Here is a 17,230-nt window from a genome sequence, read left to right as displayed (position 1 = left end):
CCTTATGTTCTAGTAATATTCAATCATTTACCTTCATTTTGCAACAAATTGGACGTCTCTAGCACAATAATTCAATTTATGGTGAATTTATGAAAAAAAACTTTTTCCTTACGTCCACGCGGTAACTCTTCCGATAAATTTTTTTGTGCGATTGTCGTAATGTTTGCACAGTTTTAAATTTGCCGTTACATAATATTATAAAGTTTTACCTATGAAAATGTGCGCAATTTCATGCACAATACAACTAACAACAACCCATGGTTGTAGCTTTTATCAGTTTTGAAATATTTTCATATAAATAACGATAAGTGCCAAAATTTCAACCTTTGGTCAACATTTGACTACTACTGAAATGGTCGAAAAACGAAAAACCAATTGTAAGCTAAAACTCTTTATTTCTTAGTAATATTCAATCATTTACCTTCATTTTGCAACAAACTGGAAGTCTCTAGCACAATATTTCGATTTATGGTGAATTTATGGAGAGAAAAAAAAAAAAAAAAAAAAAAAAAAAATTCCTTACGTCCTCGCGGTAACACTTCTGAAAAAAAATCAGACATTTTTTTGTGCGATTGTCGTAATGTTTGCACCATTTTAAATTAGCCATTACATAAAGTTTTATGTATGAAAATGTGCGCAATTTCATGTAAAATACAAAAAAAAATGATTGAAGGTTGTAGCTTTCCTCATTTTCGAAATATTTAAATATAAATCACGATTAAGAAAAAACCACGTTCGGTCAACTTTGACTCTACCGAAATAGTTGAAAAACGCAATTGTAAGCTAAAACTCTTACAGTCTAGTAATATTCAGTCATTTATCTTCATTTTGAAAAAAATTTGAAGTCTCTAGCACAATATTTAGATTTATGGTGAATATATATATATATAAAAAAAAGACTTTCCTTCCCTCCGCACGTGGATTCTCCGCCGCAAATCTCTGAAATGCGTATGTCGCATTCTCGTTATATTTGCTCCGTTTCATATTAGGAGTTTCATAGAGTTTTATATATGAAAATGAGTGCAATTTCATGTAGAATACAACAAAAAATAATTGAAGGTTGTAGCTTTTCTCAATTTTTGAAATATTTGTATATAAAAAAATATATATATAAAAAAATTCGACATTCGGTCAACTTTAACTCGTCCGAAATGGTTTGAAAACTGCAATTGTAATTGTAAGCTAAAAATTAAAACTCCTTCAGTAGAGTAAATATCAATCATTTATCTTCATTTTGAAACAAATTGGAAGTCTCTAGAACAATATTTAGATTTATGGCGAATTAAAAAAAAAAAAAAAAAAAATTTATGTCTGCGCGTTACGAATTCATGCATCATTTTATTTTCTCTGAGTTGCTTTGATCGTTTTACAATGTGTTATATACCAAAATGATCACAATTTAGTATACATTACAAAAAAAAAAATTAACTTTAGCTTTAACCGTTTTGCTCACAGCGCGATTTGAATAGAATTATATATGAAATTTTGTTTTCGCGCTATCATATATCGCATTATTTATATGTGATGATGATATTTTTTTTAATTTCTGATGGTTGCATACTACACTTCAAATGAACTCTTAATCTTGAAAACTAAGCGAGCTGTGATTTTTTGAAAAAAATATTTTTTCCGCTTCAGCGCTCACTCCGAGACCCCCTCGGCATACGGGAGACGATTTTTATTATACCCCTTCGGCGTAAGAGGGTTAAATATAATAAGTTAAACTTCAGCACAACTTACCAAATATGCTCTCTGCCCTTCATAAGGTGTGATAACACCAATCTGCTCAGGCTTCACACCACAATTGAGAAACCGGGTAACCAACTTCTCTACACTTGCGGCTTCAGTTCGGTTCAAGTATGATGTGCCTGAACCTGCTATTTCTTCTTGGCCAGAGGTGACATAGAAGAACTGGGGTTTGTCTAATTGAGGCCATGGGAAGCTTACTCCTTTCATGGTACGATCAGCTGTCCATGGGGGAAAACAGAAGCTGTTACAATGAACTATAAAAAATCACAATGGTAAAAATCATCATCAGTAATTCAGGTTCAGGTGAACTAAGTTCATAATTTTCTCCAACATGCAATTTTGTAATGGAATTATATCTTGCCAACTCCCAAACCCATTACTTTTTTAACACACTGCTATTTCTCTTTTTCATGAGATGCTAAAAAAAGTTCTCGAAAATGATATTGTTATGATACAATAAAGTTTGTTCATACTTACCTGGCAGATATATATATAGCTGTATTTTCTGAAGTCCGACAGAATTTTAAAAACTTCCGACACCACGCAGTGGTCGGCCAGGTGGTTAGTCCCCATTCCGTCCCCCCCACTGGGAGGCGGGTATCAGGAACCATTCCCATTTTCTATTCATAATTTTTATTTCCACTGTCCCCTGAGGGGAGGTGGGTGGGTACTTGATTATATATATCTGCCAGGTAAGTATGAACAAACTTTATTGTATCATAACAATATCATTTTGTTCATGAAACTTACCTCTTTCAGATATTATATTAACTGAATCCCACCTTTGGAGGTGGGAAGGGACAGAATAGAAGGATTTTGGGAAACAAATGCATGCAGATGATTTACATCTTGGTTCCACTGTTAGCATAGCTGACTTCGTGATTACTGTCACCCAAGTCTGCTTCTGCTTTACTAGAGTTGCCAGCGAGGTAGAGACCTATAAAGCTGGTGCACTCCAGATGATCTTGTCAATCGGGGTGGGGCAGGTGACCACAATGTGACTAGACCATATTGACCATACCATGAGGGCTAAGAAGTAAAATAAATATATAAATATATATATCACCACCTGACCAACCTAGCCAAAGTTAAGGTGTGTTAACTAAGGCTTAAGAGTTAAGAAGTCGCCGTTGTCGGCGACTCAACAACTAAATTAAGAGCTCTTCCTAACCATTTTCTACAGGATAGGATGAGTGGTACTTCTTGCCCCAAGATTGTGTCTGCAGACACGTATGGCCCTAGCGAGCAGCAGATCTCATATGCCATCTTCACATCTCGCAGGGAGTGTGAAGTGAACACAGAGTTGCTTCGCTAAAACATGGTACTCAGGATGTTGCTGAGTGCCATGCTCTGTTGAAATGCTCCAAGGCCGCGCCCTCACCTCGTGAGCATTCAGATAAAAAGATTTCAAATCTTTGTGCAAACACAATGAAGGAGCATTTTTGAAAGAACTCCTTAACACTAAAGCTAGGGTGTTCTTCGATATGGGCAAGTCTGGTCTTTTTCGGAACACTGCAGATTGCCCGAATGACTTCGACTTTCTTGAGTTTTATGTAGATAAAACTTGAGAGACCCGACAGGGCACAGGACTCTCTCTGGCTCCTGCCCACTAACTTTGTGCCATCCTTGCTTCCAAGCTCCTGGCCCAAGGACAAAACAGGTTTCCATTCTTAGGCCACAACGGAAGGCTTAGAGAGCACACCGCCTTGTGTTCTCCAAAGCCAAAAACTTGTGACGATGGCTTAAAATCTCACTAACCCTCTTTGTCGTATCTAGGGTGGTTAGAAGAAGGCCTTCCTGATCACATGCAAGAAGTTAACAGGTAGGAGAGGTTCGAATGCTTTGACATCAAGAACTTCAGACTACGTCTAAGTTCCATATTGAGAGCTTCGATCTGGACATGCACAGTCAGTCCGTCTGTACTAAAGTCAGGTGACCGACCAGTTGACCAGTCAGACGAATCAAGGACAGCAAAGGCTGTACCCTGAAGACCATAAAGGTACTATTCTTCGCTGAAGGATGAGTGTCTGGACTGCCTGGCGATTCAATCTAAGCAAACCTTGGGGGTGTATCAACGCAACCCAACGTCGTCAGCGAATCAACTCCTGACTCGAGCTTCTGGTGCCAGGAGAAAGGAGCGAGGAGCAAACAAGGCGATTCAGTCCCGAAGGAAGAATGCCTGACAGTCCAACCTGGTCTCATGTTACACGATCATCGGGGGTGTATAAACGCAACCGACTTCGTCAACAAGAAACTCAGGGCTACTATATGTCGCCTGATCTCGCACGAGTGTCTGACTCCGAGAAAACAGGTGAGACAAAAAGTAGATGGTGAGCGAGATTCGAGATTCCACAGAACTCAAAGATCGTGAAGGGCTTTGTTGTTTGACAGACGCAAATCTCTGAGCCCAAAGGCCGTCAACAACATATTTGCGTATTCTTTAATAGTTGTGACTGCCAGCTTATCCATTCTTCAGACGGAAATGGAAGACGGTAATCTTATTCCTGTCAACATCTCGATAGCCTGAACGTAGTCAGACTCAGAGCGGAGAGGTTATAGGTACCTTTCGAGTTAAGAGTAGACCGACTCTCTCGGAAAAGGTCCTTGGAAAGTGAACTAGGAAGTATGTGACCTCTGTGAATCCAGGATCCTGAAGGCCAACATGGGGCGATCAGCGTCATTTGTCGCTCCCTGTGACGTCATAAATCCTCTTATTACATTTCCTAAACGATTGAAAAAGGGGAAAAAGAGACTAAACATCCATCCCCGTTCAATATCATAGGATGGCATTTAATGGTACCGATCCCGGATCGAGAATAAGGGAGCAGAGAAGAAGAAGCCTCTTCGTCCTCAACATATCGAAGAGAAGAATGAAAGGGCGTCCCTAAAGTCTCCACAACTCTCAACTTACTTCTAAATAAATATTCCACTCGGAAGTCAATAGTTGCTGCCGTCGATCGAGACGATTCGTACGGACTTTTGCAATCCTGTAACGAACCTCTAGAGGATCGTTACATTCTACGCCTGTTGTTATAATAGGCTCTTTCTCGTAACTCGAACAGGGACCGAGAGAAGAATACTTCTTAAGATATGAGAGAGCTGTGGAATATCAGAGTTGATCTGGACCACTGGTTCCCAAAACTCGTTTCGAGGACTGGAGGGACTACCGAATCGCTTTACTTCTTTCAGATTAAGATCCAGGACATTTGAAACCCTATCCAGATGTCCGGCACCTTCTTTCTATCACCTCAGGTGATAGACGCACTGAGAGATGTTCAGAATCATTCCTAGATCTTGAATAATATTTGTTTTCCCGGTAGGAAAAAAATGTGATCTTAATTGCAGTCTATTTCGGGGAAACAAACTTCTTCAGGAAGGAAATGGTCCCTGCAAGCTCATCCATTCCCTCACCCCGAGTATGCTTACTTCCCTAATAAGGCTGCGTTTTGCCTAAGCAGGAGAGCATATAAAAGTGCAATGTTGCGGTAGACTCGTAGTTCTATACCGTGCGGTAACGAGCACCGAAAGGATTAAGAGATAACTCTGTTGAACATAGTAAGGCAAAACGAATGCAACGTTTATTCATTCACGTAAGAAATCCCTTCAATCTTAGGCTAAAGTCCGTGATTGTAGGACAGAGATACAGTTAGTCAGTCAATCCCGCAGGAGAGACGTAACCGCCAGACAGAGATACGGTTAGTCAGTCAATCCCGCAAGAGAGAAGGAGACGTAACCTACCGCGCATGACAGCGCACGATCTGTTACTGGTGGCTCGGTTCGGACTGTGAGGACCAGACCACAGCGTGACAGCAGCAGCCAGCAGCTTACGAATGTCGTCTCTTAACTTTATGTCTGGGTTGCCAGCTACCCTATTCTACGAAGAAATAGGTCGTTATTTTTTGAGCAGATAGACTCTCAAGCTGGTATATTTAAGCGAACAGAAAACGCTAAATATATAGATGCGTTTGTGTCGTCAGAACACTACCATACAACGGTAAAAGATAAATCGGAAACTCCTGGAAGGCTGCAGGGAGTAACGATTAAAAATGTCCTTAAAATAGACAATAGACCTCTCGGTTGCCATCCGAAGAGGTAACTACAGCAAGCGTATATGACTTGAACCAACCAGAAATAAAATAACGCAAGGCAAAATGATATTGTTATGATACAATAAAGTTTGTTCATACTTACCTGGCAGATATATATATATATATATAGCTGAATTCGGAAATACAGCTATATCTGACAGGCAAGTTTCATGAACAAAACTTAAGAGAATCGAAGCAGTCAGCTCAAGCTTCTTATGTTATTGGACATAAGCGTTCATTGACGTAGTCTACAAGTCTATTTCTTGTACGAGTCTGCGAATGACGAATGAGCTCTTCCGAATCTTGTCAATAAGAGCTTATTCGCTTACGCAATATCAAGTTAATGAGATGTTTGTCAATGAGAACTAACCCATTTACGGGACAAAGAGATATTTTGTCAATGAGGGGATACCCACATTACTTGACAAAACGATAGTATATTGTCAATGGGGGAAAGTCACTGAATTGACAAAACGTAATCCAGGAAGTCGAGCATTTTATTTTTCCGATTCCCGTCTCAAACGAGGAAGGGGCAAGAATCCTGTTAAGAGACTAGGCTTACGGCAGGTAGAACGACGATGTTCAATTCGGCAGCGTAGTCCCGACTAGAAACTAACAAAACCTATCATCTGAAAAACCCTTTCAGATGGGGGGGCTAAAAAGCTTGCAAAATTATCCTGGGGAAGAGGAAGAAATTCTCCAACCAGCTTCCTCTCCCGTATCACAACTAAAGCCTGCTAAAGCTTAAAATTTATTGGCAGTATGGCAAAAAGAAGTCCTATCTTGCGCTTTCCTGAAGAGCGTCCTTTTGATGAGTACCTTTGCAAGAATCCTACTGAACATGCCGAGAGTCCTGACGTGCAGGACATCGAGCCTTTACCTAACCCGTAACTGCCTTATCGCAAAAGTCTTGACTGCGGTAGAGAAACGAGATCTTCCCTAGAGCTTTCCTTAACTCCATCCACCTTTGCGAAAAGCAATATAATATTGACAGAGACCTCTTGAATTCACGAAACCCGAGGTCTTGCTGGGTTTCGAAGACGAAGTTGTCTGTTCACTTTAAGCTTCCTCCGAAGCACTGCTTACTTCACATTCTTTGCATGTGAGGTATAAGGTATCACCGAAGGTAGAGGTAAAAATTCTTGAGGCCCAAATCGTAAACAAGAGCTTGAAGAGTTCAATAGAAACGTTCAGCCAGGCGACACACCTGGCGTGCGCTGGCGCGCGGCTCGGGCGTCCACTGGCGAGCACGCAGCACGCTCGGCGTCCACTGGCGCACAGTAGCGGAGTGCGCTCGGTATCCACTGGCGTGCGCTCAACGTCCACTGGTGCGCGCTTGGCGTGCACCCGCGCGCGCCTGGCGTCCATCCGAACGTCCCGTCCAAGCCGAGCGTCAAAAGAAGCGTGCAGAAAAGCGTCACGCTCCTGACAGGCGTCAAAACAAGCGAGATACATCTCGGAGAGAATCCGACTGCACGAAACAGTCTCAGGAGAAGGGTTGATCGTGTGAGAATACGAGGGGCGACTGGCGAGCATGGGAACGCCTTCTTATTTCTCACCAGTAACAAAGCTCGGACGTCCGCCTCTCAAAAGACGTCCTGCTACTAAGACTTCTATTTCATATTTCTCGGTGGAAAGACGTACACGTGATCAGGCGACGTTCGCCTTCTTACTTCTCACTGGAACGCATAACGAGAGAGAGAGGACGTGAAGCGTCCTCTTCTATAAAGCTTCTATTTAGAGGGCGCGAGTCCTTCCGAAAGCTCCAACCCCTGCGCGGGGAGGACGCTTCGGAGGACGAGAAGCAATCCTTCAGGATTCGTGCACGCACTTAGGCAGTCTGGGGATTTTCATCAGAAACTGCCGAAGGCACGCCAGATCGGTGGGGGTTCCTCGTAACCCTCCTTCGGCTTTCGACATGCTCTCTCCCCGGGTCCTGGGAGTCAAGCAGAGGTCCCGGCCTAGAGGCGAAATAAGGCCGATCTGACGCACCCTCCACTACACAAGGGGCACTGTCACTGCACTTAGCCACTTCGCTATTGCTCTCTAAAGCAAGCACTTTCGATTCTAAGATACGAATCGAAAGAGTATTAGAGAAAGGGCAATAACCTCTACAGACACTGTTTAGGGCCCGAAGGCAACATTACAGGGTTATGAGAAACAGTAACAGAAGTAGCACTCTTCACAACAATGAAGGAGAGCGATCACCTCTCGCAGACATATTCATAACCCGTAGGCCATACTACAGGGTTAGGCAAAAAAAAGTACAGGAAGGTTAGCAGGTTCACTACCCTGACTTTTGTTTACTGATTAATTGCGTACATACGAATCATACGTTTTCCTTACGGAATTAGACATGTTTACTGATTAATTGCGTACATACGAATCATACGTCTTCCTTACGGAATTAGACAAAGTCTCACACTCCTTACATGACAAATCTCAACAAAGAAGCAAGACTCATACCCCTTGTGCATACCAAGTGCGGATCTACCGAAGCTTTCGGTAGCCACACCCTATCTTTGCAGACAACACCCTCTGAAACTAGCCTAACTAGATTCAGATATCTTATGCAAAAATGAATCAAATTCAAATCAATTTAAGATAGCGTATGTCTAGCCACAAATCCAAGTAATTAAATTAAAAGACAATTAGGATACTTAGCGGCAATGAAGTTTCCAAAATCTAAGACGGAGGTACTGGAAACAGGTGTTTCCAGCACCGGCGACAGAAAAATTATGAATAGAAAATGGGAATGGTTCCTGATACCCGCCTCCCAGCGGCGGGAATGGGGACTAACCACCTGGCCGACCACTGCGTGTGTCGGAAGTTTTTAAAATTCTGTCGGACTTCAGAAAATACAGCTATATATATATCTGACAGGTAAGTTTCATGAACAAATTGAAATTTTATAGAAAGAGAAAAGCATGATATGCTACTCACAACTGAACCTGCAGTAAAGAAAGACAACTAAATTTTTAAACAAACAACAGCTGTTCTAGGGGTGGTGGGGGATCCAATGAACAGTACCCCCAAAAAAATCAACTTGAATAACTCTGCCCAATGGTTCTAGTTAAAGAAACATAGCTTAGTATGGCAATGGAAATATTTCGTCAAAATCCTCTTACTTTCATAGTTACAAGGTAATTAGTAAACGTAACTCAATAAGCCAAAAAAATTGATCCGTACAAGAAAATACATTTCTTCTGTTATCGTAAATTTCGATAATTAAAAAAAAATACATTTCTTCTGTTATCGTAAATTTCGATAATTATTGTGAAAGAAATTGTGAGCAATGGCATCTGTAGAGATTCCATGAGTTGCAGGAGGGAAGGTTCTCAGCTTACCACCCTTCAGTGCGAGCAGAAACATGAAAAAGGGTACGCGTTCGAGTTTCACCTCTGACATTCGGTTCCTTTTACATCTGGTTATCTTTGTTTCAGCAAGAATTTCATCATGCCGAAGAGGATAAGACAAGCAAAACATCTCACTAACATACAGAAGAAAATTCGCTCTCATATGAGTTCAGAATATCATATCTGTGATATTAGCGTAGTTAGTGAAGAGAGAGAGGATGGGGCTTGGGGAGGGGTGCATAGTAAGGAATGCCCTGTCTTGCCTGACGCACACATCGCACAGTGCCCCGGCTACAGTCTTTGAGCAAAGGGATCTTCATTTATGATAAATAATATAGTTTTGGTTTATTAATATCCAAAAAGGAATATGAAATTCATAATAATCATGATTTATTAACATTGTCTTTATAAGAAGAGAGTACATGTTCGAGTTTTACCTCTGACATTCTCTTGCTTTTACGTCTGTTTATCTTTGTTTCAGCAAGAATTTCATCATGCCAAAGAGGAAAAGACAAGGAAAACATCTTGCTAACATACAGAAGAAGAAAATTCTCTGTAATAAGCCGAGCTAGAGAGAGAGAGAGAGAGAGCAGAGAGAGAGATAGAGAGAGAAGAGAGAGAGAGGAGAGAGAGAGAGAGAGAGAGAGAGAGAGAGAGAGAGAGTTGCGTAGGAAGGAGTGCCCCGTCTTGCCTGACGTAGTGCCCTGGCTACGATATATGAGCAAAGGGATCTTCATTTATGATTAAATTATGATAAATAACAAGTTTTGGTTTATTAATATCCAAAAAAGAAATATAAAATTCATAATAATCATTATTTATTAACATTGTCTTTGTAAAAATACAAAGGAGAACTTTGAACGACTGTATCTCAAAACTATATTTTATTGACCTTCAAATTATATCTTCTCCTTTAGTTTTCAAGCTATAGCATTGAAATTTGGTATATAACTTAGAAAGCCTTTATAGAACAATCAAGTGAAGCCCTTTTTAAATTTTTTTTTTTTTTCCTAATTTTTTTTCCTGATTTATATGGTTATTTTTTTACCATAATGAAAAATTCATATCTAGCACCAAAAAAAAAAAAAAAAAAAAAAAAAAAAAAAAAAAAAAAAAAAAAAACTCATTTGATTGGAGGTCTACATCAGGTCTATATATAAGGTAGTAATCCCAGGTCTTAATATTAAATATCAAGGGAGGAGACAGAATTTGGAAAATGATTACTTTTGGGATAAATCGCCCCTGCGTCACAAAACCGAAGGTCAGAGGCAAAAATCATATGCGGTTTGGAGATGTTTTAAGTCACCTTATCAAGTGGTATGAATGCCAAGTACTATCCTTAAAAAATGGCATTAGCCGGCTGGCAGGCCCCCTTAAATGTCAATAAAATACAATAAACTCTCAAGGGGCTGGGGAACACCATACATACACACTATCTCCTGATGCTTCTAGTCTTTTTCAATGTCTCCAAGATTTCTTACATACCATAAGCCACACAAAACTCAAAACTATAACCGATAGATATAACTTACCATCTACTACTCCATTTTGTAGAGATCCTTCATAGAAGAAATTTGATGGGAATTGTGCGAGTTGGGGATGCATGCGATACTGGACGGTGAGACGGAATGGCCGGATACCCAATACAACCAAACGTTCAAAAAGAGATTGAGAAAGCCCTGCTCGAGATGCTTTTTTGCACATAACAACTGGTCCCAACTGGCAATGATCACCCACCAAAATGACCTGCTTGGCCCCTAGAACAACCTAGAGAAGAAAAAATGAAGTTGAACATGAAACCAGAACCCTAAAATAGCAAAATTCCTACTAGTCAAACTTTCCATAACATATTTCTCCCAAAACAACTTACTGATCCCTTGATTATAATTTACTAGTATGGAATACCTACAAAATAATGCAGATAGCTTACATTTCTGTCAAACTGTGATTTTGCATTCAACCTAAATCAGAATATACACAATATCATATAATGCACAAGTGCTTCATTCAGAGCATACTTTATTGACTACCATTACGTCAGATAGCTACTGATTTCTACATGAAATCAATGGATTTACCAAGTATTCTATGAAGGCAGCTTAACATAACTAAATATATTTTGAAGGAAGGAAAAGCTTATGTGTAGATATATAAAACCAATATCACTTACAGGGACCATGCATTCAGGTTCTGTGGCCTGCATAGACTCATCTATTAGGATGGAGTGGAATTTCAAACGAGCAAGACGAGGATCACCAGCACCAACACATGTGCAGCAGATCACGTCTGCTGCCTCCAACAATGTCTGAAAAAACAACATGCTTGTAATACAAATGTAAACAAAATGAATGATTAATTTTAGACCCTTGAAAACAAATAACAGGACACTCAATAATATTCCAACTACATCTTTACTGGCTAAACTTTCTGTCGGATGAGTAAATAAAAAATAACACAAATGAAATGTCACGAAAGAAGGGCCAAATGTATTTCAGATCATAAAGAAATGGCAAATATATTCCTACCACTTAGATTTTTGTGTACCTCTAACAGTTCAATTTGCCTCTATGCTTATCTTGTTGTATGGATTTTCATTTAGTATTCTCATTTAACTACAATTTATTTATAATCTAAACAGTTTCAACCCTGCTTTGCTCAACTGCATATACAAGAGATATAAAAAGTGAATTTACATATACAGTATTGGGTAATTCAGCTGCCAATGTCATAATAGTTACTAGTGTCAGAATCATTAACTACTGTGAATGTCCTCAAGATCGTGTGCAATAGTTCACTGAATTTCACCACAGATATTGCATCACCTGATGTCAATGAGAGTGTTGTAAAGAGTTCTGTTGGAATTTTGATATGCTGTGTGCACCCAGAAATAAGCTTACAACAAATAAACTATATTACCTAGTTCATTTTGAACTTGCGCAGTTTTCTCAAGAATCTGACATGGTCAAGATGTAAGAATCATTAGTTAATCATTATACAGTGAATTTTGTGGGGTGTTACCAACATCACTTGTCTACTTTTCTTTGAGCTTATTGCATAGTATGGCAAAGTAACCACCTGAATTATAAGTGTTCTAGTCTGAGGAGTAGGTAAATTTCTGATAAATGACACTCATTTTTCAGCCGATAACATAAACCTCCCTTGAACGAAGCCATGCTGATTAGACCAAAGCTCATTTACTTTTGGATGTCTCACTAATTGCTTCCAAATGATTTCCTCTTTTATCTTAAAAAAGAGTTGGTGTTCATGACAAAGAGGCCTATATGACTGACAGACAGCTTTCACTATTTCAGTGCTTGATAAGTGGTGGCTCATTTTTTGATGTTTGCAATGTTATATTTGTTCAGGAATCTTGCAATAGGGTTTTTTTTTTTAATATTTTCAATAGTCCTCTAAGTAATTGGTCACATCCTAATACATATTTACTTCTGATTAAATTAATTTTCTTTCCACTTTGATAATTTTTTTGTGAAACTGGCATGAGTGAGAGAATAAATCAAATGTTACAAAAGTGAACCAATTAAATCATACCTTTTCTGCCTGCTTCTTCAGCATCCGGAACCTTTTTTCATCAGCAGATGATAACTCTCCAGTTTCCTCTTTTAATTGCTGAAGTTTCTGTAGCTCTCCATTACTGAAAGCAAATATTATTTAACTCCCTTTGAAATTGAAAGTGTGAACTATGTCTAAAGACATTTCACTTTGAACAGAGCAATGGAAAAATTGTAATTTTCATGATTATATTAATTATTTGGAAACTTACCTAATCTTAAAGTTAGCTTACATCTTTGTGCCATCAGGTATGATTGGCATTTCAAAAAAAAGAAAACACTCTTGGCTACCTGCTAGGACTGTCTTGGTATTCAAACGTTTTCCCACCAGGTGGTGTCAGAATGATTAGGTACGAATCATTCTTCATGCCCACTCACTTTAACAGTAGGTAAATATACAAGTAATTAATTTTATCAGAAAATTATTGTTATTTGGAATTAAATCTTACCTACTTTTGAAGTTATATTAACTAACTACCACACTGCTTGAGGATGGTGGTTTAGTGCAGCCACAGAAACGACATTCAGCCAAACAAACCAAAAGCTATTTAAAGAGGAGGAAAAAAGCTTCTCAACATTCCTGCCTATTACGTAATCCTTACTGGCAAGTACTGTAGCCTAGTCAGAATATCCTTACAGGGAAAAAAAAACTATATATCTTGTAAAGCATTATGCAAACTTTACCTAGCTTTCCAGCCAGGACCCGCCAACTGATTTCATCACGACCATTCCTTGAAGCTGATTGGTTGGCAATAGATTTGACAAGTTGGTTCTTTTCATCTTCATTTATTTTGCAATGGTTGTTTTACCCAACTAAAATACGCTGTGCTGATTATCACAGGGAAATATTATACGTATTAAAAAAAAAAAAAAAATGTAATGCTATGTTTTGTAAATGAGGTTCCTGAATACGAAGGGTGACACGGAATGTCTGCATTCGAATCGGTACACTTGAATCACTGGACAACGACAATTAGGTCTGATATTATCAAGCGTGTTCACCATTCTAAACTTGAAAACACAGATTTTCTCAAGAGCTATGCAGACCAGTATATCATATTGATTTCATGGAATTTTACTTCATTTTAATGGTCTTAAAATCGACTTCATTCAAACCGTTTACACATTTGGTGTAAACGGTGACTGCACTCTACAACACCAGAATATGCCTATATTTAACTTAAAAGTTACAGTATGATTGCCTATACAAGTCATATAGGATATAATCTACTGAGATTTTCCTTGAGGACACTATCTCTTTGAAATAGGAGGATCATAAAAAGACATAAACCTATAATGTCCTATGTCTTTTTGTCAGTCTACACAGCTTAAGATGTTTAGATTATAGGCCTATTTTATATTCAACCGTTTATGTTTTTTCATACATACCAATGTACAGAATTATCTGCTTACTCTTATTTGAAATTTAGTCATTTAATTAAAAGAATCTCTCTCACACACACACACACACACAGAGAGAGAGAGAGAGAGAGAGAGAGAGAGAGAGAGAGAGAGAGAGAGAGAGAGAGAGAGAAGAGAGAATGAAATTTAGTCATTTAATTGAAAGAATCTCTCTCACACACACACACACAGACTTTTGTCCAACAGGGTAATCTACAGGAATGGCCCCAATTTCAAGTGATTCAAGGGCTCCTCGCAGGCTGGTTTGGATCATCTCATACATACCTTTTTCAGCTATCATTTATTTTTTTTTCCTTATTTCCTTAAGCATTTTTATGAATAGTGTAGGGTCTCCCCAAAGGTTCCACAACTTCTGGCAAACCAGACGAAGAGGAGACTATGTGACTGGAGACCTTGCCTTTTTCTGCTGAGTTGGTCTTCAATAACAAAGGTTTTTCCTAAGATAGAATAAGGTAACTGAAATGACAAAGGATGAGGTAGTTCTTTGTTAACCTGAACAACTCTCTTGAACTGTCTCTCCTTGTTGCCTTATGTAAGAATCAAGACCTGCAAAAGACCATTCTTAACTCCCTGACATCTGAAGATAGAGAATAAGGTTTTTGAGGACTAAAGGCCAACCCATTACAGATCTCAAGTGATAGAAAATTGGCTATCCATCTCTGTTGGAAAACCCCCAACAAGAGAGAGCTGATTTATCACCAGAAAAGCATAATTTAGTCAACATAAACAAAACAAAATAAACCCTTTATGAGGTCAGAATTTATCCTTTGTCCTTCCAAAAGACTGCTAGGAGCAAACTGAAACTTATTGAAAAGGGAGTTATATGAATATATATGTAAGACAGTAAATGCCCAAGGCTCAATGGCCTTTTTGAGTAACACCTGTCCAACCTACCTTTCCAAACTCTGAACTTGTGTGTGGAGTGTGGAGAGAAGGATATCAGAATGATAGGAGTACTGGAGACCTTACCTTACCTTATAAAGTATCCTTCCCTAAGAACCATCACTACCAAAGGTTCGACCTAATTAAAGTTTTTCCCACTTAGAATGTGAGCCAGAACACTATTGAAGCAGAACTTGAGAGTAGTTTGGGAAATTCTATAAGGAACTGACATGCAAAAAAGGCAATGGGGTCAAGGCCCTAGAGGGAAGACTTCAAAGGTAGTTCTAAAAATCTAATATCCCGATTCAAGACATTTTAGATGATAGCCTAAACATTTAGAACTTAAGGAGACAATGATGTGCCACTGTTAAAAAAAAACACCTAAGTGGCTGAGCTGGGCTATCTTAAATTATTTATATACAACTGTTTCTATTATGTACTCAACAACTGCGTTGAGTAAAAGAAAAAGACATTTGTCCCACTAACCTCGGAAGTAGGTCTGTAGTTGACGTAATACAAAATAGTACATAAAAAGGAGAAATTTAAGTCAAAATCAAAATATAACAATGCCAATTCACACGCCTGTAGAAGCAGAGGACATGAAGAATCTGATTCGTACCTAAACACCCTGACAACTCGGTGGAAAACCAGGTGAATACTGACAGTCCTAGCAGTTAGCCATTCTTTTTTTTTTTTTAAATACTGATCGCACCTGATGGCGAAGCTAACAGTAGATAAGATTCATTCTAAATAATAAAAATTACAAAACCACTCACTCCTCCAGGTTGCGTATCTGATTATGCAAGGCCAAAAATGATACTGGCGAGTCAATGGCTTCACGGGATTTGGCACACAAACGCACAACCTGTAACCAAAAACTGAAATTATGACATGACTGAAAGTTATATATGAAAATTTCTGTTATTAGTTAGCAACTTAGCAATATCATAAACAATAACAATGTTACCAAAAAAAAAAAAAAAAAAAAAAAAAAAAAAAAAAAAAAAAAAAAAAAAAAAAAAAAAAAAAAAAAAAAAAAAAAAAAAAAAAAAAAAAAAAAAAAAAAAAAAAAAAAAAAAAAGTAATGCAGCCTCTTTGGAGATTTGTCTGCAGCAACTGACAGCATCTTAGTGCATGGCTCACTCAAAATCCTGCTGTTTTTTCCTATGGCTCACTCAACTTCCTGCTGTTTTTTCCTAACTTTCATTTTGACAATTTCGAACACAACCCTGTGCACTCATTTCTAGGGATGCTTTACGTGATATTCTTTCAGACTTTTTTCTTACAAGACTTTCTCTTTGACCTTTCTGTTCTCTCCATTAAACTGCCATCACAGAGTATACATAATCTACCTTTGCTTCTACAAACATTCTACCTTGAAAAATTTGTTTTATTTATATTAGTACTTTAATCCTGACCTAAATATCATTTCATCTTGTGGTAGGCATGTACGAATACTACCACTGTAGGTCCTGTATGTTGTAACAGGCGATTAAAAGGACAGCTGCTGCCTTGCAGTCTTACATTTTAGTAAAAAGCTAGGCCCCTGCCCAATAAATGTGGTAACTGCTGCCTAGCAGTCTTATTTTTTAGTTCTTACTTTTTAGCAAAAGTCTAGTACCACTGCCAATAACTGTGGCTGATGACAAAAAGGGAATATAGTGGTAAAAAACCACCTTGCCAAAAAATAAACCATGCCCGACGTTCTAAGGACTATGAATGTGGCTAGGGTGTCTCCTGTAAGAGACACGCATCAGAATCCCCTAAGCAACATGTGTCAGAATCCCCCTACTGGTGTGATAATGGGCAAAAGCTACCGCAGGGTTCACAACTACAGCCAAAGAAGGTAGTTAAAAGAGTGGAAGATAAGAGCAGGTATGTAGAATGTTGGAACTCTTAACAGGAGACTGAGGGGAAATAGTAGATGTGATGGAGAGGAGGAGGATAGATTTCTTGTGTGTACAGGAGACTAGGTGGAAGGGGAATGGAACTAAAGATAGGAAATGGATATCAGCTCTATTACAGTAGTCCCAAGAGGGAAAAATGGAGTTGGAATTATTGTAACACGTGGAAGGAAAATGCGGTAGAAGTAGAGAGTAAATTATAGAATTTTAAAGATTCCAATAATAATAGGGGACAAAGTAGTAAGTATAATATCAGCTTA

At 38.7% G+C, this 17,230-nt stretch overlaps 1 protein-coding gene across 2 annotated transcripts in view; it reads right to left on the bottom strand.

Moving 5' to 3' along the window:
- LOC135221651 (regulator of nonsense transcripts 1-like) overlaps positions 1-17,230 on the bottom strand; it is a 103,247-nt gene that overhangs the window by 18,883 nt on the left and 67,134 nt on the right. For both annotated transcript variants that reach the window (XM_064259342.1, XM_064259343.1), the window contains exons 10-14: positions 15,843-15,931; positions 12,743-12,845; positions 11,364-11,498; positions 10,726-10,960; positions 1,741-1,967 (exon numbers count right to left, since the gene is read on the bottom strand). In XM_064259342.1, coding sequence (XP_064115412.1) covers positions 1,741-1,967; positions 10,726-10,960; positions 11,364-11,498; positions 12,743-12,845; positions 15,843-15,931 — 789 coding nt within the window. The remainder of the gene's footprint in view (positions 1-1,740; positions 1,968-10,725; positions 10,961-11,363; positions 11,499-12,742; positions 12,846-15,842; positions 15,932-17,230) is intronic.

Source organism: Macrobrachium nipponense, chromosome 3 (assembly GCF_015104395.2).
Source record: "Macrobrachium nipponense isolate FS-2020 chromosome 3, ASM1510439v2, whole genome shotgun sequence".
In the NCBI taxonomy this organism is placed as follows: domain Eukaryota; kingdom Metazoa; phylum Arthropoda; class Malacostraca; order Decapoda; family Palaemonidae; genus Macrobrachium; species Macrobrachium nipponense.
This window is presented reverse-complemented; position numbering and strand designations above follow the sequence as displayed.